General features: G+C 51.4%; 11 protein-coding genes across 11 annotated transcripts; 6 read left to right on the top strand and 5 right to left on the bottom strand.

Annotated features, from left to right (window-relative positions):
- Nucleotides 1-2,936: 2,936 nt before the first annotated feature.
- On the top strand, nucleotides 2,937-5,068 carry POX_d05478 (Vacuolar protein 8; the record flags this gene model as incomplete). The annotated part of the gene is made up of 6 exons (XM_050114323.1): nucleotides 2,937-3,104; nucleotides 3,235-3,355; nucleotides 3,419-3,532; nucleotides 3,607-3,852; nucleotides 3,925-4,674; nucleotides 4,737-5,068. 6 exons carry the CDS (start codon nucleotides 2,937-2,939, stop codon nucleotides 5,066-5,068), a joined length of 1,731 nt encoding a protein of 576 aa, XP_049969274.1.
- A 622-nt stretch (nucleotides 5,069-5,690) lies between these two features.
- POX_d05477 (uncharacterized protein) lies at nucleotides 5,691-6,428 on the top strand (the record flags this gene model as incomplete). Its single annotated transcript, XM_050114322.1, has 1 exon — nucleotides 5,691-6,428. The coding sequence occupies one exon, from the start codon at nucleotides 5,691-5,693 to the stop codon at nucleotides 6,426-6,428; it is 738 nt and encodes a 245-aa protein (XP_049969273.1).
- A 1,145-nt stretch (nucleotides 6,429-7,573) lies between these two features.
- On the bottom strand, nucleotides 7,574-11,204 carry POX_d05476 (Ribosome assembly protein 1; the record flags this gene model as incomplete). The annotated part of the gene is made up of 6 exons (XM_050114321.1): nucleotides 7,574-7,953; nucleotides 8,027-8,343; nucleotides 8,410-9,948; nucleotides 10,012-10,955; nucleotides 11,049-11,069; nucleotides 11,142-11,204. The coding sequence occupies 6 exons, from the start codon at nucleotides 11,202-11,204 to the stop codon at nucleotides 7,574-7,576; spliced, it is 3,264 nt and encodes a 1,087-aa protein (XP_049969272.1).
- A 457-nt stretch (nucleotides 11,205-11,661) lies between these two features.
- On the bottom strand, nucleotides 11,662-12,216 carry POX_d05475 (uncharacterized protein; the record flags this gene model as incomplete). The annotated part of the gene is made up of 2 exons (XM_050114320.1): nucleotides 11,662-12,140; nucleotides 12,189-12,216. 2 exons carry the CDS (start codon nucleotides 12,214-12,216, stop codon nucleotides 11,662-11,664), a joined length of 507 nt encoding a protein of 168 aa, XP_049969271.1.
- Nucleotides 12,217-12,542: 326 nt separating this feature from the next.
- POX_d05474 (uncharacterized protein) lies at nucleotides 12,543-14,223 on the top strand (the record flags this gene model as incomplete). The annotated part of the gene is made up of 5 exons (XM_050114319.1): nucleotides 12,543-12,555; nucleotides 12,625-12,669; nucleotides 12,725-13,166; nucleotides 13,244-13,707; nucleotides 13,763-14,223. The coding sequence occupies 5 exons, from the start codon at nucleotides 12,543-12,545 to the stop codon at nucleotides 14,221-14,223; spliced, it is 1,425 nt and encodes a 474-aa protein (XP_049969270.1).
- A 542-nt stretch (nucleotides 14,224-14,765) lies between these two features.
- Nucleotides 14,766-15,955, top strand: POX_d05473 (uncharacterized protein; the record flags this gene model as incomplete). Its single annotated transcript, XM_050114318.1, has 3 exons — nucleotides 14,766-14,810; nucleotides 14,914-15,735; nucleotides 15,803-15,955. The coding sequence occupies 3 exons, from the start codon at nucleotides 14,766-14,768 to the stop codon at nucleotides 15,953-15,955; spliced, it is 1,020 nt and encodes a 339-aa protein (XP_049969269.1).
- A 550-nt stretch (nucleotides 15,956-16,505) lies between these two features.
- POX_d05472 (54S ribosomal protein L51) lies at nucleotides 16,506-17,058 on the bottom strand (the record flags this gene model as incomplete). The annotated part of the gene is made up of 3 exons (XM_050114317.1): nucleotides 16,506-16,797; nucleotides 16,859-16,941; nucleotides 17,020-17,058. The coding sequence occupies 3 exons, from the start codon at nucleotides 17,056-17,058 to the stop codon at nucleotides 16,506-16,508; spliced, it is 414 nt and encodes a 137-aa protein (XP_049969268.1).
- A 234-nt stretch (nucleotides 17,059-17,292) lies between these two features.
- POX_d05471 (U1 small nuclear ribonucleoprotein) lies at nucleotides 17,293-18,724 on the top strand (the record flags this gene model as incomplete). Its single annotated transcript, XM_050114316.1, has 3 exons — nucleotides 17,293-17,554; nucleotides 17,619-17,746; nucleotides 17,813-18,724. 3 exons carry the CDS (start codon nucleotides 17,293-17,295, stop codon nucleotides 18,722-18,724), a joined length of 1,302 nt encoding a protein of 433 aa, XP_049969267.1.
- Nucleotides 18,725-19,543: 819 nt separating this feature from the next.
- On the bottom strand, nucleotides 19,544-20,402 carry POX_d05470 (Ribosome assembly factor mrt4; the record flags this gene model as incomplete). The annotated part of the gene is made up of 2 exons (XM_050114315.1): nucleotides 19,544-20,087; nucleotides 20,209-20,402. The coding sequence occupies 2 exons, from the start codon at nucleotides 20,400-20,402 to the stop codon at nucleotides 19,544-19,546; spliced, it is 738 nt and encodes a 245-aa protein (XP_049969266.1).
- Nucleotides 20,403-20,670: 268 nt separating this feature from the next.
- POX_d05469 (Mitochondrial distribution and morphology protein 10) lies at nucleotides 20,671-22,317 on the top strand (the record flags this gene model as incomplete). The annotated part of the gene is made up of 4 exons (XM_050114314.1): nucleotides 20,671-20,767; nucleotides 20,824-21,512; nucleotides 21,554-22,200; nucleotides 22,254-22,317. The coding sequence occupies 4 exons, from the start codon at nucleotides 20,671-20,673 to the stop codon at nucleotides 22,315-22,317; spliced, it is 1,497 nt and encodes a 498-aa protein (XP_049969265.1).
- Nucleotides 22,318-22,515: 198 nt separating this feature from the next.
- POX_d05468 (Triosephosphate isomerase) lies at nucleotides 22,516-23,661 on the bottom strand (the record flags this gene model as incomplete). Its single annotated transcript, XM_050114313.1, has 5 exons — nucleotides 22,516-22,544; nucleotides 22,614-22,941; nucleotides 23,063-23,137; nucleotides 23,239-23,518; nucleotides 23,624-23,661. 5 exons carry the CDS (start codon nucleotides 23,659-23,661, stop codon nucleotides 22,516-22,518), a joined length of 750 nt encoding a protein of 249 aa, XP_049969264.1.
- Nucleotides 23,662-24,585: the final 924 nt, after the last annotated feature.

The following is a 24,585-nucleotide window of genomic DNA, read 5'->3' as shown; positions in this document are numbered from 1 at the left end:
CTACCGACGGGTGAGAGGCATGATTGTACTCCATTGTCTTCGCTCACTACCGAAGTCGCCCCTTCTCCTACTTCAAGCCCCTCGGTCCCAGTCAGTGGTCCAAAGCCGCATGTATACACAATTTTGACACGCTATTCGAACGGATGATTAGCCAACGCGCAAGAAATGCAAGAGCCGGGATAAATTACGCAATATTGGAAGGGGCTATGATAGGACAGTCGTAGTCCTATCGGCCAGCCTTGAATTCAAATAAAACGACAGCATACCCGGACGATCGTTGAGAACCGACTGGAAGCCACAACGTAAGGTCTTCAAAGGTCTATCATTTTCGGGCCAATTCGATCTCGAATCCAAAATCAGCCTGCTATATGCTTATCGACGCCACCGACAAGGTCTGCCCGTGGTTGGTGAACGAGCCAAAACTTTCATCCGGAGGATACAACACCCTTCAACATATGCTTCGTGATGTTTTGACGTATTTTTTGCACTTTCACTTTCCAGTTAGGGAGCTCCCAACTTGTTTTGGGGTTGACCCGGGGTTCCATGACTATCGAGATTTCCACCCTTGGTGACCTAGGTACATAGTATCGATCGGTCTTAAATTAAAAAAATATTCAGGATGACCTAGCATCCCCGAGAGCCCATGTATATATTCAGCTGATAAATCTTTAATCACCCGCTTGTTTTCCCAGAGCAACCTCCAGTCAGAGCCAGCGCTCTGTACAGTTCAGAGAGACGCACAACAGCACAACGCTTGACATACTCCTCCACGGTGAGTGTCATCTGAGGATCTGATGAGACTGATGAGAGAGACTGTTGATGAAGCTAGGCGATTTAGTTTGAACTCGCTGGACTACCTACAAATAAACTCCGTATGGAGAACCTGGACTTTATCCGCACATGAGCAGATCATCCGTCCGCTGATCATTGGGCATGTGCGCCACAACTTAATGAGGAGATCACAAGGACAGAGGGGACAGAGGGGTGTCAGTGGGGTGTGATTGGATCCGACTCAAGGGATGCACGGACCTCGCGAGATGCGAGAAGACAACGGCAACTGACGGACCGAACGGCAGACGGCAGAGGTGCTCAGGTTACACCGTCGGTAGTTGGGAAGTGCACCTGAGTTTGGGGATGGAGTTTCGCTCGTCGGGGCAATTTCAGCTTCCAGCAACGTCAAGATCCGATCAAGCTGAGGTATGAAAGCTTGACCTGGTTGGGGAATCGACTTGACGGATTAGCCTCGGGAAAGGCTGGGTCAACTGGTGAATCAGACATCCCGGGCAGGTGCAGCAGCTCCAATTTGCGATCGACGGGACTAAGTACTAATTGCAACCTGAATGGTCCAGTAAACGGCTGCCAGGGCTGCTGAACCCCAACGATACCTATTTATTTGAGATTTCGTCTAGCCTGACTAGGTAGTTGTACTTTGACGGCTCGTCCACGTGAAAGGGTCCGTCCGAGCTCTTGTGTCTGCAGCCCTCATGGAAACGTATACTGTACATTGGTTGTCTTCCATAGTAACACTGAGTCCAGGCCGGTACTCGCGTCAAAACCCGACAGATCCTTATCTAATATCCCAAAGATACCTCATACTGTATCGACTCGAAGTAACCTCGGGTGCAGCCCCAAGAGGACTGTGAAGTAGTGAAATCCGCCGAAGCGCACATCAAGTGTAACAGATCGGTGATGCATTCGAAGCGACCTGATGACCTTGTTGTGCTTGTTAGGCTTTCCAAAGAGACACGATGCTTTATACGCAGCAAGTACCTCGAACGTTCCCAAGCCCTGTCTGCAAAGTTCCGTCCCGTCTCATCTATTCTAGGATATACCTATCCAAATAGTACTTTCTGCCGCAGCGTGCTGCAGCTACAGCACGCAAGGCATAGATGTAGCCCGTACTGCGGGATACCCACATGAAGATTCACCCAATAAGCCAGTTGATTCAGAGTGCCTCACTGTTCGTGATACTCTCTCCGGTTCTGGCACTAGTACAAGGTATGGGGTAGGTACTGTACTAGGTATGGACTGAAGTGTACTAATGGAGTACTACGCGGATTGGTCGCAGCTCCAGACATGATGTAAGATGGGATGCGCGGGAGGAGTGGAACAAAACAGCTTCAAGGAACGGTTAGAATAACTCGAATCCTGAGCAACCGCGACCCCGATGAATCGGTAGGCTTCACAATACATGGAAAAATAATAATTCTCCCTGCAAGAACTTACTGAAAAGCTCATGAAGGCTCTCCAAATCTACCCATGAGTACATGAGCGCGGTGTAAGCGTAATATTTCTGCTGCGCAGGAGAGTACCACACCAAAGTACACTGGTTGAAGAGATGTAGCAAGACGGTGTGGCAGCGTGTAATAACAACAGTACATGATCCAGTACGGTAGGAGAACTCAACAGGGCCCGTTGCCTGGGTGCATTAAGCTGGGGTCCTCGCTCTAGGGGAGGTCCCGGGGCGTGTCTTAACTGCTACACGGAGTTGCTTAGCTTGCCGGTGACGACTGACGAGTCCTCCGCCCTGGTGTGGAGGTGCGCCTGCATTCTGCAACCTCGTTCCACCTGCCACTTCTTCACTCCTCCCCTCTCTTCCACCACTCCTCCCCCCCAGCGTTGACTTTTTGGCTTATCTGAACCCTTCAACGTGACTAGGTAGGCCGTGGATGCCCACCCGAGCCTTTGACTGTTCGGGGAGCCATTCTGCTCGATCACGCGCCTGCGCCCTTGTCTTCTCCTTTCCCGACGCTTGACCAGAGTCTATGCAACTGCTCTCTGATCTAGCGACCCGACAACCCTCCTCAAATCCAACTGACCCGGATCGTCCACCCACCCAAATTTTGGAATACCGCTCAGATTTGGTTACCTCCATCCTGCCCGAACTCATCTTACTTCAATCTCCTACGCGGGCCTGATGCAGGCCTGAGGACGGCATGAGCGGACTCGTCACCACCTGTCTGTCATGCCTGTCGGCAGTCGACCGATGGTGTCATATCACAGCTTGTCTTGGTGGAGGTCGCTCGCGGGACGGTATCTATGAGACGACCCTGGCCGACAACGAACGAGAAGCTGTATCGGACCTGTTGGGCTACCTTGAAAACGTACGTCGTCATCTTCTCCACTCTCAGCTCCTGCGCACCGCCATTTCCCCGATCGGGGCCATGAGACAGCTGCGATCCCGCGACGGCAGATGAAAGTCGCTAATGACACACTCTTTGACTCTTTTCACAGCGTGCCGAGACGGATTTCTTCGCAGGGGAGCCCCTGCGAGCCTTGAGCACTCTTGTTTACTCTGACAATGTCGACCTGCAACGCAGCGCGAGCTTAACATTTGCCGAAATTACTGAACGAGGTATGCCCGAATGAGCGATGGCCGATGTGACTTCCGCCCCGATCTGACCAGCTTCTCTTTAAGATGTTTGCGAGGTGGATAGAGACACCCTGGAGCCGATTCTCTTCTTACTGCAGAGTTCGGACATTGAAGTGCAACGAGCTGCCAGTGCGGCACTGGGCAATCTTGCAGTCAACGGTATGTTCAAGGCTCTCAGCCTGATAGGGGGAGGAGTCTTTGGGCTGCCAAAAATACTAATTGAGACCATGTAGCCGAAAATAAAGTCTTGATCGTTACCCTCGGAGGGCTGGCGCCGTTGATTCGGCAGATGATGTCGCCCAATGTCGAGGTACAATGCAACGCCGTCGGTTGCATCACCAATTTGGCAACCCATGAGGATAACAAGGCAAAGATCGCTCGATCAGGCGCCCTTGGTCCTTTGATCCGTCTTGCCAAGTCCAAAGACATGCGCGTCCAGCGCAATGCGACCGGTGCTTTACTCAACATGACCCATTCCGGTAAATGATACTCTAGTCTTTCCTATGGCCGCGAAACTTCTGCGGCACAGTGATTGCTGACTCTGAGCCCAGATGACAATCGCCAACAGCTCGTCAATGCTGGTGCCATTCCCGTCTTGGTCCATCTTCTCTCGTCATCGGATGTGGACGTCCAGTACTACTGCACCACAGCGCTCAGTAACATTGCGGTCGACTCAACGAATCGTAAGCGCCTGGCGCAGACTGAATCCCGTCTCGTTCAGTCGTTGGTGTATCTCATGGATTCCTCGACTCCCAAAGTTCAGTGCCAAGCCGCACTTGCTCTTCGCAACCTTGCCTCCGACGAGAAATATCAGCTTGAAATCGTACGAGCCAAGGGTCTCTCCCCGCTCCTCCGACTTCTTCAGTCCGAATATCTCCCCCTTATACTTTCCGCCGTGGCTTGCATTCGCAATATATCAATCCACCCTCTTAATGAGTCACCGATCATCGAGGCTGGCTTTTTGAAGCCCTTAGTAGACCTGCTGGGCTCAACAGATAACGAAGAGATACAATGTCACGCCATCTCAACACTTCGAAATCTTGCTGCCAGCTCGGATCGCAACAAAGAACTGGTTCTTCAGGCAGGAGCAGTCCAGAAGTGCAAAGATTTGGTCCTTCGTGTGCCTCTTAGTGTGCAATCCGAAATGACCGCTGCAATTGCAGTACTGGCTCTCAGCGACGAGCTCAAACCTCACCTTCTGACACTGGGTGTGTTTGATGTTCTGATTCCGTTGACGAGCTCGGAGAGCATTGAAGTGCAAGGAAACAGTGCCGCTGCCCTCGGTAATCTGTCCTCTAAAGGTTCGTTCTCCACTCAATGCCGATCCCTCTCTTGGCGAAGGTTAGACTGATCTTGGATGCAGTGGGCGACTACTCAATTTTCGTTCGTGACTGGGCGGATCCCAATGGTGGGATTCACGGCTACCTCCAGCGATTCCTCGCCAGCGGAGATCCAACTTTCCAACATATTGCTATCTGGACTCTCTTACAGCTCCTCGAGTCGGAGGACCAGAAGCTTATTGGATACATCTCCAAATCGGACGATGTCGTGCAGATGGTCAAGTCCATCTCCGATAAAAACATCGAGTCAGACGAAGAGGACGCGGATGATGGCGAAGGCGAGGTTATCGCTCTCGCCCGTCGCTGCCTCGAGCTATTGGGCACCGGGCCTAAGCAGACTCTTGTCGAGGCTTAAGCCAATTCACGATTTGTTACTCTTAAGCATGCTGTAATACCCCTTTGGACCTTTTTGTTGGCGACCTCAGAATTTCGCATCTGCGTCGCTGTCTTCAATCCCGCTCTCTCGGTGCTACGCGGGCACTCGACCCTCCATGGTCGTTCTCATGCAGGTAGCTGGCGTGGAAGGGGCCGCTTTTTTTTCTTGTCTCTTTCTTTCTCGCTCCTCATTGTTTTGTGTCAGCTTTCTTAAGACCGGTCCCGCTGCCTAATCCTTGTCCTTACGCATACAATCATGTATATCTGCTAGAGATGGGCTTTCTCTTTTATAATGAATTGATACGCATTTTCACGCATCCCCACCTGCGTCGCTTAGTCAAGTCAGGGGCAAATTCTAGTCATTCGAAGAATCCACACAGAAATATGCATATACTGCAGCAAGGCAGAAGTGCAGAGCGCAGATGGTCTCGTTATCAAACGTGGGTCCCAAGAAACGTTGTCCTCAGACCCGGAAAATAGTGCCGCCGTTCCAGAAGAGTCCGAAGAGAGCTCTCCCGAACGAGGAAAAAACCAAGATTCCAAGTTTCTCATCATTGCAACTCAGCTCTGTCCTTCTTTCAACTGCCCTCCAAGCAGGTGCGATGGCCACCTCCGTACCAACATTGGCAATTCCCGGGCAACGCCTTGGTTCAATTACCTCATACTCCGCTGGTCCTGGTACACACGTTCAGCAATCGAATATCTACGCCTCTATTGCTGGTCCAGTGGTTGTCGACTCTGCGCCTTCGCAGACAAACAACAAATCCACTCTTCGAGTTTCACGGGTCTTGGCTGGTGCTGATCAGCTGAAGTCAAACTCGGCGTCCACGGCTGCTCCCAAGAAAAAGCCACGATACAATACTCTTCCCGCTGTCGATTCAATCGTTCTTGCTCGGGTCACTCGAGTGCAGAAACGGCAAGCGACTGTGTCCATTCTCGTCGTGCTCGATGAAACAGCCCCGGTCCACCCTGGCTTGAACCAAAGTGCATCCGATAATGACAATATTGCGTCGATTTTGACCACTGCTGCAAATCCAGAGAATCACAGTAGTACCGACGAGTTGCGGTTCCAAGCGCTCATTCGAAAAGAGGATGTCCGGGCGGTGGAGAAGGATCGTGTGGTCATGGACGAGATGTTCCGTGTGGGTGACATAGTTCGAGGCTCGGTTCTCTCGCTCGGTGATCAGAGTTTCTACTATCTGACCACTGCTCGAAATGATCTCGGCGTGGTCATGGCGCGCAGCGAGGCCGGCAACATGATGTTCCCCGTGAGCTGGAAGGAGATGCGTGATCCAGTCACCGGAGCAGGAGAACAAAGAAAGGTTGCCCGGCCTTATTGAACGACTCTTCGCAAGATGCAACTTGCTTTGCAAAAACCACCTTCCTATCAAGGATCCAGGGCCTGAAATATCCATCCTTGAGCAATCATGACCAATCCGCAACACGCATCCATGATCTGGTGCACCTGGCTCTCTTTCGAGTCTTACTCATTGACGACGTCGCAGACCTCTCTAAACAGACAGACGACCGCGCGTTGCGGCAAGCTCCCAAGCATCGATCTTGGAAATCGAGGTGACTGGCTCGTCTAACCTCAAGCCGCGACCTGGCCTCTTCAACAGGTCCAAATCCGGTAACCTTCCACTGAGGATGGGACTGCCTCGTCCACAAATTCGACGAGTCGCACATCGTTTCTATTCCTTTGCTCTCACAGCCTAGCAACCCATATAAGATACCCAATCAACGAATCCGAAGGCGAGGCTCGACTTTCGCAATCATGAAGCTGTCCAGAGTCGGTGATATCTACATGATATATGTTTGTAGATTTTTCTTTATCGTTTCACACCCTCCTTAGTATACACAGCCGAGATTTTATCCATGTCGGATTTGTGTTTGTCAATGGAGGGAGATTAATGGATTCTTTGGGATCACGCGGAAAACTCTCATTTTTTGCGGAACTTTTGGACTCATTTTCTGTTGAAATTTTTTATGAGACGGAAAGCAAGTCCAAAGTTTACATTTCTCAACTTACAGTGGACCAGAGCGGCTAGGTAGTATCTACCATTTTCTTATCTGTAGAATCAAAAGCGTTTATCAAACAACTTCCCCAGTGTTGGGCCTACATCAAGATAAGAGATTCTTTCTCATGCGTAACCGTCGTCAATTCACGTAGATAAAAGAGGATGTGTGTAGGTATTACTACGTACCTTACCTACCTCCGACTGCTCTGGTCCTTGCTGCTAGCGGTGCTCTCGATCCATTCCTATGCGGGTTGATAGTGCATCGTAATTGGAAGGTCACCCTTTAAGTAGAATAGGAACCTTAGTACTTGAACAGGTGAATAGAAGGAATTTATAGAAGTTGACGATTCTGTAACATGATTGAGTTCTCCTTGAGGACTGTAATTTGATATTCAAAGAAGAAATGTATTTTCTAGACTCTATCCCACCAGATGGTCAAATCGTCACGTCGTAACGGTCCGATGCCTCTATTTCTTTAACGTTTTCTGCTTTTCAGCATCGATCAACTTCCGGCCCTGTACGACCAAACCCTTGCGAGTTCTGACGGCATCCATATACCGCTTGGCGACGTTCTCACGGTCAGCTAATTCGCCCAGATCTTCCAGTTCTTCCTCGGTGGCAGGCACCCAGAATGGGTCCTCATCCAAAGCCTCAAATCCGGCAAAGATGAGCTGGGGCTGCGCCGCGCCGGATGTACGCTTGCGGATCTCTTCGGCGAAACCAAAAGACTCGGCGACTGGAAGGAGAGCGAGAATAGTGAAGAAGGGTGTTCCTTCTTTCATGACCTCGGACAGGATACGACCTCGTCGTCGAGTGATGACACCGTATACTCGGCCAAGGACCTCGGCTGTACAGTAAGTAGATGGGTTAGTTTTGCGATTTCAATGAGGATCTTAGTACGGTGGGCGGAAATAACATACTGGTTGCTTGAATTTCACAGCTGTACATTGCAAGCATGATGCGCGGACTCCAATCCAAGAATCCCTGGGTGATACCTTCGCGAACAAGCTTGATAGAGTCACCTGTGAGGCGGCCCATGTCGAGCTCGTCAGTGGAGCTGGCGTCTACAGAGAGTTCCTCCAAAAATACGGCGACACCCTGCATTGGTTCCTGACAAAGTGGGCCCTGTCCAGTAGCCAGCTGGAAGGCATATGCAATCTTATCGCAAAGGTCGCGTACGAGCAAGGCTTTCATATCATCCGCAGATGCGTTCTTCTGCTTGGAGTCTTCGAGCAAACTTCAGAATGCCAGTCAGTCTTCATCTGCACCAAAGCAAGCCGTGCCCAACGACGATTTGACTTACAATTTCTCGCAGGTGTTAACTGCCGTGCCATCCACGAGGATGTTGGGTCCAACCCTGCGTGGACCGAATGCGATAATTCGCTCAACAACGTTGTTCCATAGATCCTTCTCGTCTTTGATTTCTTCCTCAAAAATCTTGTTCAATTCATTTCGGAAGTCCTGCATCGACAAGAGATTCCCTTCTCCAATTTCACCGGCTGCGGCGGCACTGGAGGCCTCAAGTTGCTGCGCAGAATCCGAGACTGCGGGATTCGAATCTTTCTTTGAATCGGCAGCCGTGCGCTTCTCCGCTTGGAGTCGCTTGATAGTCCCGACATGTTTGGACAAAAAGTCTGTGATAGGTGAAGGCATGGGCATGACACGCAGTCTAATAGTCATTTGCTTAGATGCGGAGACAGAGACAACGCAACCACGGCCCAGCTCTGGATTCTTGGCGGCCGCCATCTCAGCAGCATCTGTGATAGTTTCACGATAGGGAACAATCGCTTCACCTGTTTGGATATCGCATCGAGCAAAACGCTCGCGGAGGTCCTTTATACAGCGTTCTAGATGCAGTTCACCGGCTGTTAAGATGACATGCTCACCACTAGGAAGAACTTCATATTCTGCGCACGGGTCGCTCTGCTCGAGCAGACGGAGACCGGTCACCATCTTGCTAAGGTCTGCCGGATTAGTGGGTTCCAGAGCAACACGGACAATCGGTGGTGTGCTCATCGAGACACCCGCCAAATTGATGCTTCCTTCAATTTGGCTGCAGAGAGTTCCGGTCTTCAGGACATGTCCGGCAAGACCACCAATACCGAAGACCACACCAGCCGGTACTGATTTGAGAGGCTCCAAGCTTCGACCCATCAGTAGGTACAAGTCTGTCACAGTGACCTTTTTCGGCTCGGGGTTTGCGTGCGGATCAGCTGGCGAAAATTTCGGCGGCAGCACATAGATCGAATCTCCAACTGAAAGTGTTCCTGAATACAGTCTAGCAAAACCGATGAGATGCTCCGGATCCTCTTTTTCGGCGGGCTCTTGAGGTTCCTCCGTCTCGGTGATCAGGTTCGTTGACTCAAACGCAGATGTCATTCTCTCAAACGCGTCATTTTGCCCCGACCCGGCTTCAGCTTGCATCTTAGCGATTTCCTCCCTTTTACGACGAGCGATTTCTCTGGCCTCGTCCGCGGTCATGGTGCCCCCTGCACGCTTCTTGCTTGAACCGAGCTCACTCTCGGGGATAGCCATCATTTTGCTGACGTAGGCAACGACTGGTTCCTCGGGTCCAGTCTTGAATGATACCATCGCCTCCTTGATTCTCTCAGACACTTGATCCGAGCCGGGTGATGTTTGGATCATTTCAGGAAGACGGGCAGCTTGTGCAGCCGGAGGACTTGGGAGGTATTCGATCACGGAGACGAGCACTGCTGTGGACAGTGGTAGCCATTGAGAGAAGAGAGTAGTCATGATATTTCTGGGATCACGCGAGCGCATCACATAAGGAGGAATTGAGAGATTCAGCGATTTGGTAATTTTCTCCAACAAAACCGCGTCACTTTTTGAAGAGAATCAGTATTCAATAGTCCGACCAGAGAGAAAGTCCCGACAGATTTCTTACCCTTTGCCCTTGCCGCCGCCAGTAGTGGCTTCATATGCGGCCCAGATACTGTCCAAAACAAGTTGCACAAACATAGGCTTCAACGCCCTACCCTTGAGATGCTTTTGTCCCAGCACACGTTTTGTCTTGGGATCAAGGTAAAAATCACCCCAAAGCACTTTTTCCAATACACTGCGCTTGATTCCAAGTTTCTTCTCGTAGATGGCAGAAAACTGCCGGATGGTGAAGGCCCAACCGTCCACGGCACTGCAGAAGATGACGTTGTTTTTCTCTGGTGCAAAATAGAGATCTTCGTCATCGCGCTCCTCGAATTCGACAAAATCGTTGACGGTCTCAGAGGTACTGTCGTCTGCCGATTTGTTCTTCGTCTTCTCCTTGTCCCGTGCGGCGAGAGCGTTGACTCGATCCTCCATGCGCTCTCGCCATTGCAAATCCTCTTCCATGCGCTCACCTTGGTAGAAACTACCAATCACGGCATTAACTTGTTCCAGGAGCCGACTCAGGTGTGAGTAAGCTTCGCTAGGGCTCATCATAAGCTCAGTCACAAGTCGATCCATCTTGTTGATAACGAGGATCGGCTTCAGCTGCTCAACCCATGTCTGCCGCAAGACTGTGACGGTCTGACTGCAAACACCTTCAACCGCATCGATTAGAACCACAGCACCGTCACAGAGACGAGACGCCGTAGAGACCTCACTGCTAAAGTCAATATGACCCGGGGAATCAATGAGGTTGATCAAATACTCCTTCCGTGTAGGGGCTGCCTCCGGGCTGGAACGGCGAAGCATTGAGAAGAATAGAGAAATCGCAGAGGACTCCATCGTTATACCTCGTAATTGCTCGTCTGGTCTTGAGTCCAAGTAGCGGATCTTACCCGCCAACTTGGGCGAGATAATGCCGTTCGTGGCAATAAGACTGTCTGTCAAGGAGGTCTTGCCATGGTCCTAGAGTGAGAAACCACGAAATGTCGCTGAATTAGAGTCATCCTTGAGCGGTGCACAATGGAAGGCGACATGATGTGTCACGCTAGCACTTACGACGTGGGCAAGAATACAGATCTGGCACATATATTAGTATATCACGGGATCTGACATCACTGGTAATGTATGGATGGAGGGGCACAAACTCACATTTCGAATGTCCTCGGGTCTGCGCTGCAGACGAACCAAATCATCTACGTTGACCACAGGCATCTTGAATTGCTCAGTGGCTTTTTCTTCTTTGCCACCAAAAATTCAAAAAGTGGAAGATGGTGCGGAGGGAGGTGGAAAGGTGGATAGCCGTCGGAGGAAAAAAAAGTGTCGGCTGCCCAGAAATCGAACTTGTCTTCGATCTGGTGTTTTGGAGAACAGCGGCCCGACCTGTCGATGGTCGCAGTGCACAATTAGATTATTTCCACTATCGCCTATATGGCTTGCTATTTAAATTCATGAGCTATCAAATGCCAAACTACTACCACCACATCAAATACCTAATGGTGCAAGCTGAGGCTCACGCCGGCTGAGTGGCTTCGTCATCGAGAATTGACTCATGATGAATCAACTGGGCTGGCTAGGCCCGGCTTTTCAGTGGAAATCGATTTCAACTACGAATGATGTATTTTGAGTCAGTTCAGCCATACTGACGATTTTTTTTTGGAAATTTATGTATTCATTCATCTTGATCAAATGATAGCTTGATCTTCTTGGCTTTCTTGGGCTTTCGATTTCCTTCCTTCGACTTCACGGCCGGAAGCTCCGCTTGCTCAAGAGCCGGCTGCTCTTGCTCATGGTCACCCACGAGCTTGGCCTGTTTACGCTTCTTGGAGCCTCCGATCTCCAGCAGATTATTTTGTTGTCTCGACACTGTACTCTTAGCCGGGGATTGTGCGCCGATCTCGCTGATTTTTGCAGTCTCGCTCGTCGCACTAGTCTCGTCGGTCTTCCCGTTCGGGCCTCCATTCACAAGAGCGTCGTAGTCTGCTTTAGAGATCACCTCATTGTTCGTTTCATCAACGTAAACCGGAGCGTCGTCGTCTTCCTCGTCTTGATTTTTGAGTCTGCGAGGCCGGGCGGCGGGCCGCTCAAGCCGACCAGCGTTGTCGCCGTAGTGACCACGAAGCTTTTGAAGAAAGGCAGGCTCCTTCGCTTCTGTAATTCAGGTGAGCGAAGTTTTGACAGATCGCACGATTCGCATACCATAGGCTAGCTTCGCGTTTTTCGGCATGGTCATGCAACAAACACTTGGCTTAATATCGTGTAATCAAAGTCATTCTGGACAGGACCAACACAGCACGATAATATAGATGAGTCCCAAGAGCTTCTCAAGCCATCTATGAATACCGGCAGTGGGCAAGTGTTTCGGTATGGAGCATCACAAAAACACGAATGAGATCTTTGGCGGAGTGCGAGTGTGGAGGATGAAGGTAGTTGACCGCATGCACAACTTCCACGGCGCTAAACCGGAATGGGACACATCGAAAAGTCCAATGGAGCCTCCGGGTCGCGTCAAGTCTCCTCCATCCATCAAACCTCAGCAAATCTAAATCAGTCATGCTTTGCGCAAGTGAGTCACTTCATTGATATGCAGAAAGTCATTAATTGGAGCCTTGAATCTAATCACTTCTTCTCGCAGTCTCCGGAGAGGCTCCCCAGGTTCCGGTCGTCTCTTCCAAGAGCGGTAGGTCTTCCCAGTCTCTACCAAAAGGATGCGTGTTAAGCTAACAAATTTACAGGCAGCGTCTTCGAGAAGCGCCTCATCGAAGCATACATCACTGAGCACGGCAAAGACCCTGTGAACGGTGAAGACCTCTCTACCGATGACCTGATTGACGTCAAGACGCAGCGCGTTGTCCGACCTCGTCCTCCTACCCTCACTTCTATTCCATCTCTACTCAGTGTGTTCCAAGAGGAATGGGATGCGCTAGCTTTGGAAACATATACATTACAACAGACTTTGGCGCAGACCCGTCGAGAACTGAGTGCTGCACTTTACCAGCATGACGCTGCTGTGCGGGTGATTGCACGACTCACAAGGGAGCGGGATGAGGCCCGTGATGCGCTGTCGCAAGTGACTGTCGGTGCTAGCAAAGCTAGCGCCAGTGGGGAAGCTATGCAGGTAGACTCCGCGACCTTGCCACAAGCAGTACTTGAGGTCATTGAGAATACCCAAGCGACGTACGTCACCCTTGATCGCAAACCCTGCCTACCTATACTACACGAGTTTTTCCAGCCTGACTTTCTCCATTCTATAGCTTATCGAAAACTCGTCGAAAGCGTCCAATCCCTGAAAATTGGGCTACCGTTGAGTCGATTTCCTCTTACAAACCTGCAGAGAGCTCTGAGCCTCTTTGCTCAGGGGGCCGAGCGCTCGCCGTGCACCCAACAGGCGAGCTGGCCCTGGTCGGTGGCGCCGATGGTGCTGTCAGCGTCTACTCTTTGTCACAGAAAGCTGTATTGCACAATTTGAAGACGGATGGACCAGTGACCGATGCTACTTGGGCTGGAGACAAAGCTGTGGTTGGATCCGCAACTGGCTCTGTCAAGATATTTGAGCAGGGCAATGAAGTGGCGAGCTTTGCTGCCCATGGCGGTGAAGTCACTGGCGTTGCTGTGCATGCCAGTGGTCACATTGTCGCCTCTGTTGGAGTGGACAAGAGCTATGTGCTCTATGATCTGATCTCTAATACTGCGATTACGCAGATTTGGAGCGACGCTGGTAAGACACCCTATGACTTCTCTGAGTTGACCTCATGCTAAAACCTTCGCACTAGCCCTCCTGTCTGTCAAATTTCACCCTGATGGCCACCTGCTGGCTGCCGGTACCGCTAATGGCCAAGTCAAGATCTTTGATGTCCGAACTGGCAATGCAGCTGCTGATTTCACAATGTCGGGCCCGGTGAAATACCTCTACTTCTCCGAAAATGGAACTTCTCTCGCAGCGGTATCCGCACAATCCACTACAGTATCGATTTGGGATCTTCGAAGCTTCAAGGAGATCAAGGTTTTGGACACTGGCAACCAAGTCAACTCGCTCCACTGGGATTACACCGGCCAATTCCTCGTCACAGGCGGTCCAAGTGGAGTCACTGTTCAGCAATGCAACAAGTCCGCAAAAGAATGGTCTGAGCCGCTACGCAGTGCTGTGCCTGCCATCTCGGTTGCATGGGGATCCGGCGCTCAGAGCATTGTGGCCCTTAATGAGGCCGGTGCAGTCACGGTTCTAGCAGCATAATCATGATCTTAAATTTTCCAAGCAAAGGTTGTATTTTGTAAGATAACTCTTTGAAATTCCATATTCTCATTTTCTGGATGCTAGATCCATTCACTGTTTCTTTGTATAGAATGAATATGTTTCAGACTCCTAATTCAACGCTTGCACCACTTTGGTCGTTGATTCTCCATAACAGAACCTTTCAAAGTGACAAATTCTCACTGGCTTTCGTGACCATTACGGTTGCTTCTTTTTTGGGGCTGGTAAAAGTATGTGAGTACAAACTATCTCTGCTCTTCTGGTTGCTACCCGTGCCTATGTTCTACTATGGTAGGTGCTCTTTGTATGACGCAAGTGGCATTATGTTTTACCGCCTACAAGTAAAGGTATCCCTGGGCACCGCCTTCATCAAAAGGGGCAAAATGATACCGCCCTCGGAGACTCGGGCCTGCTCGTCATATCTAAGCAGGTCCTTTTACCTTCTTGAAACGAGGAATAGCCTTGATCCACAACAATTTACCCTCCGTGGCCGCACTCTCAACTGACCGGACCAATATATTACTATGAATGAAGATCCTGGCGTCCAGTTCATGGGCGCCAGGTCCAAGGTATGCAAAGACTATTGGATCATCTCGCACGCGGGGCAAACGTGAAAGGAAACTCAAGAGGGGGAGAGCCTAACTGATCTGGGTATGAATCTTATTATTATAGCCGTCTCAGCGTGCCATGTCGCATAACTCCAATGAAAGTGACCAGTCTATCTGGCATCGCCATTTCCACCCTATACGTCCGGATGTCTCTGAATCTGAATCAAGCCAATTGCCACCTACAATGACCTCTCGCGATCGCCATGACTATCGTCAACCACCTGGAGCTCGGCGTTACAATGGAAACGTAATTGACTTGACGAACGATCCAGAGTCGCCTCCCCAGCGTCCGCAACCTTCCCACGAGAATCCTTACTCTAACACCCCACGACTTCCTCGCTTTGGAAGAAATATCATGACTCACGTGGATGTGGTGGACCTGGAGCAGGAGCCGGATGATCCTGGGGAGGGTCCCTCTAGTAGTCCAGAAGTTCAGTTTGTGAGGGCCACAACACGTCACAATGTACCTCCGCCGAGATGGGACGCCTATCGCGCAATTAGTGCGAACTTCCCACCAGGTGGCCGGGCCCCGGCTAATACGTCTACTTTTGGCACGCATCGTCCCCCACGATTTTTCGGAACTCACAACTTCATGCCTGCACAGCTGGACAGGCTATTCGTTGGTATGCCACAGTCCATGCCTAGCTTGAACGCGAACGACGTCTTTCTCGACTACGCCCTGTCAGCCTTTTCCATGGAGCAGAACTCGACCCAACGCGAAGAGCCACCCCCTCCTAGTACATACAAACCGCCCAGCCCAGCTCCAGAGGGCTTTGCGAGAACTGTGGGCGAGGACGAAGTGGCAATTTGCCCAAATTGTGACTGGGAACTCGGAACCGGGGAGGGCAAGAAGCAGGAGATTTGGGTTGCTAAGCAATGTGGCCATGTAAGTGCCCTTTTGACATCTGCCCTTCCAGACTGCTTACTAACTGGTTCATTTCGTCTGCCTTTAGGTCTACTGCGGTGAATGCGTAGAGAACCGGTCTCTGTCAAAGGCTAAGAAGGCACAGGGTGCACCCAAAACAAAGCCATTCTCCAAGTGCCAAGTTGAGGGCTGTGGCAAGCCGGTCAGCGCTCCAACGGCCATGGTCCACCTTTACCTTTGACGATGCCCTCATTGTCTCACGGCTTTTTGATTTGCATGACTGGTGGAGTTTTTCTATTACTGCTATCTTTTTATTCGTCTCATGTTTTCGTCGATACCCAACTTGCATGGTGACTCAGGGCGTTATTCCTCTCATCTCAGTGGCGGAGCAATTTTATTCCCATTATGACCTGGATTCCAACATTACGTAGTCACGGTTGAAAGCCCCGGTTTCGTAAAAACTTTCATCAGTCGTCACCTCAAGCTGCTGTTTCCCCGTAATACACCAACGGGATATACCATTGTCGAAGACTACCAATAGATCCATCTCCTTTTGATTTCGATGCAAGCGCAACCATAAACACAAAGTTGGCGTACGTCTGCACCACTTTGGGGATCCCCCAAAATTCATGAATCGATTTTGAGGGAAAGTAAGAAAAAAAAGCCAAGATATTGGGGAGACGCTGTGGTTTAATAGTACATGCGATGCGATACCGGAGGGTCACTTAAGGTGAATGACCACCATCGTTGCCAGGAGAGAAGATAAACGCCAGAAGTAAAACAAACATGATTTACACGCCACGGAGATCGCCGTGGTAGGGTGACCAAATTCCACGCACGCTTTCGTTCAAACTCGTCACGGGCTTCTTCTGGGCCTTCAACTTCTCACCACTGGCGTCCTTGAGAATCATAGTTTTGGACAAAATGTCCTTCGGCTCGAGATTGCGTACGCATATGGCTTTCTCTCGACCATTGATGTAGTGTCCGCGGATAACGGGGTGCTTTGAAGGTCGTGGAGACACACGAATCTCGATCTGTGGGTTCTCGCGGGCAAAATTGGGAAGGTTCTGGGTGATGAAGGCTCTGGATACCAGTGGTCAGGACATAATCCACCAATGTATTGCACTGGAAGATCTTGACTCACAGCATCCCACGGGAGCTCCCTCCGTAGTTACAGTAGTGGAAATCAAGGCGTTTGCATTGTAAGATGAATGCACCGACTCCGTTCTGTGGTGGACGTCCGTTAGGTTCCTGATCCCTCCTTCCTTTGGTCCCTTTCTGCACCAAAGACGAGAGATTACTTACTCTAGCGGCGGTGACCGTCTTGATTCCCTTGACTGGCATAGCTGTGACAAGGCGCGACTTTAGACCTGTTTCGGTTTCTTTGCATGCTTCCCCGACATATTTTCTTGGTGACACGTGAAGGCGGTGAGAGAAGGCCAAGACGATTACCGCGCTAGCCGCGGCTGCCGCCCTTCGCTCGACGACCATCCGACTAAGGATCTGGTTCAGTGCTTACCTAGCGTTCATCACCCCAACTTCATCAAGAACCCGAATTGTGCAGTCTGAGGGGTAAAGATGACTGACAAACTCCCTCCGCCATTGTTGGCGCTCTTCCAGCCCCGGCCGCCGCTACGCTACATTCCCCCCTCAGATCGCGCACCAGAGGACTGCGGCAAAAGCTCCATCTCTGGCGTTGCGCAATACCTCCCTGCGGCCAAGGAATTCCAAGAAGAAGTACCATACAATGCGACTGAATGCTGGTTGCAGCGGAAATGGCGGGAGAAGGTCGAGAAAAAGGAGGAAGTGGCCACCAGGTTGGCTGAGAGTTTGGAACACTGTATGTCTTTTCCAGTCGATCTTTGCGATTCCTACTTGACAACTGACCATTGATCGCTCGATAGATGATCCCAAGGAAGACCCGCAAGCTCGCGGTGACCCATTCAGAACCCTTTTTGTCGCACGCCTCAGCTACGATGTGAAAGAAGCTGACCTGGAGCGCGAGTTCGGACGTTTTGGTCCGATTGAACGCGTAAGTCTTATCACACGCATGCAATTCTCATTGTCGCTCCAGATGGCTGACTGCTCTTTGATACAGATTCGAATTGTTACGGACTCAGTGTCACCAAAAGCATCCAAGAAACCTCATCGCGGATACGCGTTTATCGTCTACGAGCGAGAGAAAGATATGAAAGGTAAAGCGCACCAATGGCCCGCATCAAACAATTCTATCTTTGCCCTTCACCGGCCTCATCTAGAGTTCAATATTGACCCTCTGTCATTCTCAACAGCTGCATACAAGGAAACGGACGGCATTCGCATCAAAGATCGGCGAGTTCTCGTCGACGTAGAGCGTGGGCGCACAACAAAAGGCTGGAAGCCTCGTCGTCTCGGTGGTGGACTTGGTGGCCGCGGTTACACAAAGGCTATGCCCTCGCGCCCCATGGGACCTGGATTCAATGCACCATCTGGTCCCGGTGGGTTTGGCGGAGGTTTCCGCGGTGGCTTCGGTGGTAGGGGCTTCCGTGGCGGTGGAGGCTTCCGCGGTGGCGGTGATCGCTTTGGTGGTCGTGGAGGAGTTGGCTATCAGGGCGGCCGCGGTGGTTTCGGTGGGCAAGCTCCGCCTAATGCACCTTCCGGCCCCGGCGGTGCTCGTAGCGGTGGCTTCGGAGGTGGCTTTGGTGGAGCCGGCGGCGGAGGTGGTGGTGGCAGATTTGATCGCGGCGTGACTGGGAGCAACCGCGAGCCTGTTCGCCCTCGAGATGCATACGCAGATCGCGATCGCCGTGATGACCGTGACCGTGGTGAACGCGCAGACAGAGGCGATCGAGATGGTGGTGATCGTTACAGAGATCGGGATCGTATGTCGGATCGCAACGGAGACCGTTATCGTGACCGCGACCGCGAACGCGATAGATATGGTGGCGGTGGAAGCCGGGAGGACTATGGACGCAAGCGACCTCGTGAGGATGACGGCTTTGATGACAATCGCTCTAGGAGACGATACTAAGTGCGGCGAACCCTCTCCCGCACATTTTCATGGCCCTCGGTGCCTCCCTGCTGAACCTCGACTTGCTGGTGGGTACCCTTGCCCTTGACTCTCGCTCGTCTCTTATCTTCAGGGTAAGCAATGAAGGCAGGAAGAGTATCGGATACCAGTGTGAAAGCCTTATTCTTCAACATGCCATCGCACCATTGCTCTGTTGACGACACGGCCCCCCCACTCACCAAGCAATTCTAGTCTATGCACTAGCATGCATCTCACCCTGCATGGTCCTCGTGGAGTGTTTTGATATTCACCTTCTCTTTTAATGTCCCCTGCGAAGGTCATTTTTTGTTGTTGCATCCATTTTCTTGGAGGGTCCCTCAAGCGACCCTTCGTTGAGGGTAAGTTTGTACTTTAGTCGAAGCAATATTCTTTTATGTTCATGGAAGGCAACGCAAACACGGCGCAGCACTCAGGTAAGACGAGGTAAGGGCCATTGCAACGACTAATGCCAAGGCATCGGCCGAGGTCACATGCGAACGAAATAGTATTCTTGAGTGTCTTCTGAAGCATTTTCTACCACCGTGTGGCGTCCATTTGTAATACTTTTATGTCCAATCTGGTATCTATCATCGTAGGTATATCAACTGGCAGAGCCCGAGATCTTCCCAGAACAGTATGTAGGGAGATCAAAAGTTCTTGACTATAATTGAAGGAAACGAAAAGCGCCCACCCCATAACTCCGTAAGATGCCCTCGAAGAATCTTTCTGTTCTTGCGTTCGGAATGGCCAAGGCAAGATCAGAGAAAAGCCAGCAAACGAGACAGTAACGTGATGACGCATCTAAGCGTCGGTCTCCATGCCGCTCTCCTCCAAAATTTTGATTTCTCCAGTCTCCCGTGTCCACATGGCCTTCAGATCGACCTTGAACTCGGAGGATGTGATTCCAAACATCTTCAGAATAGTCGTTTGGCGGGAGTCGAGCGTCTCACCCTCACGGCAGATCGGGTAACCCTCCTGACCCTCGGTCAACTCGAGCATGACCTTGCCCTTGACCAAGCGAGTGGGAATGCCGAGTTTCCGGAGAGCGGGCTCGATAGTGTGGCTGACGGGCTCATCTTGATCGGCCGGAATCTCACCACCGCGGGCAGTGACGAGGCCGTTGGGGAGAGTGAAAGAGCGGGTGGCCACGGTGCCAGCACGGGCAAAGTCTGAAGGGCGGAAGTTTTCGAAATATTGAATGACGGATTCGGCGGGGCGAGAAGTGAAGAGCAGGCCGACCGCGCCAGTCAAGTAGGAACAAAGCTTGTGCAGATTATCGGCGGCTTCATTTTCGGGAGCCGTACCAAGAGCAACGGCCATCACCTTGGTCTTGCCGAAGAAGAGACTGGAGACAAAAGATTAGCGGCTGGGTGTGGAAATCAAGCCGGTCCGACACAGAGATCTGTCGACGTCGGCTAGCACATGATTTGGTTGATTTTGGGGCATTAATTTCTTCGAGATCATACCGGCTGTCACCAAACTCGGCGCGCACATCCTTCAGATAAGTGTTTCGCATGTTGTCCACCGAAAAAACAAACAGGCGATCATATTCCTCCACACATTCCCGAATGTTGGCGTACAGACGGCGAGTCTGTTCCTTGTGGTCCTTCTTGACGGTCTTGGACTCGTGAACGACACGCGCGCGCTTGGAACGAGGCATCTTTTATGATTGAATTGAGGAAGATTTTGGTGGACGAGTGAGAAGAATAAACTGCGACAACGTCTACTTCTATCCCGCAATGGCTGTGGGCACTTGTGGCATTCGTTTTTTTCGCTGATAACCGGATCAATAGTTCTGCCGACCTTATCCGATCTTCACTAGTCTCAAAAAGGCAACCAGCTGTGATAGTGGCCTGGTCGTCCGTCTGCTGGTTAACGGACGTTTCTTATCGCCTGCAGCATCGTGAGGGTCGTTGGTGATCGAGAACATGCTGGACTTTATGGATTACGTCCAGCTTGCCTTTGCAGAGGCCACGAATTGGAACACCGACAATTCGTACTCGGCCCTCACAACCACTGCGCAGTGTAAGTGGCTCCAGGCGCACGGGTGACGCGCTCCCGGGCTGATGCGAGAGGTGCAGCGATTCTAGAATTCGAGACGCCCGAACGATTTCGTGTGCGACTTTCTTCATTATCCACACCACATTTTGCCACCAGCTATTCACTGGGTACCGTTGGCTTGCTTGATGGATCTGTGTCGTATCTTTTCAGCACTGTGCCCTTATACAACACTCCGAGCCGCAGTGCCCTGATCCCCCTTCGAAAGATCTCTCCAGGATACCGACAAGTACAACCCCCCGAGGCGCCAGTCCTTGCGTGGGGGTGGAACTCGCTGCTGGAAGATGTGAACATCCCTGGACTCTACAGCGGTAAACGCTCGACAACTGGGACACAAAAGGATGGACTCCAGACATCAGAGGACGCAGCTCAGCGAAAGGCAACCCTCCTACATGCGTCCCTCCATCTTCCATCACCCACCACACTGTATGCGCTGTTTCTGCGCCGACTGTCTCCCACAACTCAGCTGTCGCTCGCAGTTTGCTCCACGCGTGGACCTCCTATGTCCAAGTCTGCACCGCAGGCGTCCATGCTGGCTCAATTGTCTCATGATACCGGAAAGTATTGTCACGAATACCTCTTCAGCACGGACAATGCGCTGTTCGGCTGGCGAGGATTGTGGAATTTTGGCGCTGATCCCCGATACGCCCCTGCCAATGCGCCTCCTCGCCTCTCTCTACTGTCTGCCGGTGCCGAGGCATACTACTCTCCAGTATCTTCGATCATTGGAATGTCAACAGGGCTGAGATTCAGTACTCTCCCGCTGCGACTCAAGCGCCTTCTGCTTCCTCGTCATCTTCCTCCATTCAACCCACGCCAATATCGACATTCCCCTACACTTTGACATTGACGCTCACTCCCATCACTGGTTCCCTATCCACGACATACTCATTACGTGCTTCGCCGAATCTTTCTTTCAGTTCAAGATTTGGATTCAACGTGTATAGCTGGGAAAGCGAGATGGTTGCAGGATGTGAGCTCTGGCGGCGATCTAGAAAGACCACAACGCCTCCCGAAGATGATGGATTAGAATGGGCCCGTCGCAAGATGCGCCTTTATGATTCTCTTACGCCCCTTTCAGGCTCCCAATCAGATCCTTTGCATGTGTCTGACCCGCTCCAATCTGCATCCGTGACCGGCTCAGAGGCAGATTCCCAGGGCGACGAGGCTAGCGATTCTGTCATCAAGCTTCGGGTTGATCAGTCTTGGAACGTACGACTGCTCTGGGAAGGCCGTGTCAAGGAGTTATTAGTGAGCGCGGGTGTTGGACTGGGTCCCGGTTCTTTTTCAATAGCACCCAACGTCTCGTCCGTTGCCGGGAGCGGGTCGGTACAAAGTGGAGGCGGCGCCCCTGCTACGTCGTACTGGCGTGGAGTTGGGGTGTCGGTCATGTACTCATCGTGAGTGACACCGACTTGAGTACCGCAGTTCGTGAAGGGGTTAGCGAACGTAGGCCGGAGATCACGTCTGCAATTGATGAGGGTTCCGATGTCACCTTGGCCAAAGACTACAAGTGATGAGGCGAATATCGTTTTTGATGTGCCGCAAGCTGGGCAACCTATGTGGTTGCTTCAATGTACATATATTTTCATGACCACATATTTCACATTTCTAAATACCGAGGCTTTTGTTGAGGCCCCTTCAATTCCCAGCCCCGCTGATTCAGGCGAGTCAACGTTACTATTGACGGGATGCAGACTTCATGCCAAAGCCTCTTAGATGCGGGCGTTGACGATGTCGACGACTGGTTGAAGATGAGTTAGTGAGGTTTCAAGCGTACAGGGGTCTCCCGTCTCTGCTTCGGTCAACTTACAGGCAGGCTTCAAGCTGGCACCGCCGACAAGGAAGCCATCAACGTCGGGCTGAGTGGCGAGCTCGCGGCAGTTCTTCTCGCTGACAGAGCCGCCGTAGATGATACGGACAGTCTCCTGGGCGTGAGAGTCAATAGTCTTGCCGAGCCACTCACGAATGGCAGCGTGGACCTCCTGAGCCTGCTCGGTGGACGCAACCTTGCCGGTGCCGATGGCCCAAACGGGCTCGTAGGCGATGACAACCTTGGCCCATTGCTCCTTGCTCAGCTCCTTGGCGGCGGCGTTGAGCTGGCGAGTGACAACCTCGATGGTCTTGTTGGCCTCGCGCTCCTGTGTTCAGGTAAAATCGGCTGTTAGCGGCGACTTTTTATCTTGGATGGCCTTGGCCTTCCGATGCCCCACACCGGGTGCTCGGGAAAGATGCTGCATAGCCGAGAGTAATATGACGTACCTCAAGGGTCTCACCAATGCAGAAGATGACAGAAAGACCGCCGTCAATGGCAGCCTTGGTCTTGCGAGAAATGAACTATCACAAAAGGAGGTCAGTATCGTTAGTTGCAGATAGATTTCAGCTGCGTTCCAGCTGTGCTAGGTCCGAAGCGGGAAGAACCCGAGACTTTGACATACCTCGTCGGTCTCCTTGAGGATGACACGGCGCTCACTGTGACCAATGACAACCCAGTCAATCTTGGCATCCTTCAGCTGCTCAACGCTGATCTCGCCAGTGAAGGCACCATTGGGCTTGTCGAAAACGTTCTGGGCAGCAACGCCGATCTTGGGGTTGGCCAGGCTGCGGGTGAGGGTGAGGTAGAGAGAAGGGGGAGAGATGACGACCTCAGTGTTAGAGTCGAGGTTGGCAGAGTTGAGGTTGTTCACGATGCCGGTGATGCTCTCAGCAACACCGTTCCTGTGCTAGAGGGTCAGCTTATGATTCTGGCGCGTAGCAGTCGCATTATGGAGGGGTAGTCCATTGAACCGATTGCGGGGTTAGTACTATGAAGTGGACACGTACATCTTGAAGTTACCACCGACGAAGAATTGGCGAGGCATTTTGATGAGATATGAAATTATTGTTTGTGAAGAAGATTGGGTGTCGTAAAGCAGAACGGGGGTATAATGGTAAGAAAAGTATGGATGGGAGCTCAGACGGCGGTTGAAAAACATGGAGGGGCATCTCCCGAGGATCGGCGCCTGAGCAGCCAGGCCAGCCCCGCCATGACATAACCAGCTGACCGGGTGACCGAAAGACCTTCAGGTGCATCCGTCTCCGGTTCCCTCCAGGATCACGACTTGACCGAAGTCCATATAGGATCGTGAGGCACCTTAGTCCATGCGTGGTATAACTTGGAATGAGATGTGAATTATTTCATTGAGAATGTTTGGTAGAAGACAATGGGAACCGTTCTACGTGTATCACTGAAATAATCTTTGAAACACCACAGCAATGCATTTGATTGCCGACCACAACAGTTTTTTACTTGAAATCGATCCAGGTCAAATCCATCTATCATCCAACCCTCCACCTGATGCCAGACACTCGAATATACACATATTACTTTTTGTATCTAGTAGATCGCATCATCTTCTAGAAAGGTGGATTCACGGTCTAAAAGGTTGTTCTATATTTAATCCTAGTCACCTCGGCTCATCACCCGGGCATAGCCGGTCATCACAGAGAAGGTTCCGAGCGAAGCTCCAACGCTGGAGATTCAATGGACTCATCACCACTATGTCCCCGAATCATATCGGAATTTTCCATACCCAGTCGTCTAGAACATGACTGAATAGAGTGAACCACCAAGTCTCCCAACTTCAGTCCGTATCTCATTGGCATGATTCGAATTACATGATGGGGTAACTGCATCTATAGAGAGGCACCTGCTAGCCATAGATCGGGATTTGGGACAACTCGTGGGGACAGCCATACAACCCCACGGCCGTCATGAGAATAAATGAAAGGCAGACCTGGTAGAC

The sequence above is a fragment of the Penicillium oxalicum genome, chromosome IV, assembly GCF_001723175.1.
Source record: "Penicillium oxalicum strain HP7-1 chromosome IV, whole genome shotgun sequence".
In the NCBI taxonomy this organism is placed as follows: Eukaryota; Fungi; Ascomycota; class Eurotiomycetes; order Eurotiales; family Aspergillaceae; genus Penicillium; species Penicillium oxalicum.
The sequence above is the reverse complement of the archived record's forward strand: the minus strand, read 5'-3'. Positions and strand labels throughout refer to the sequence as shown.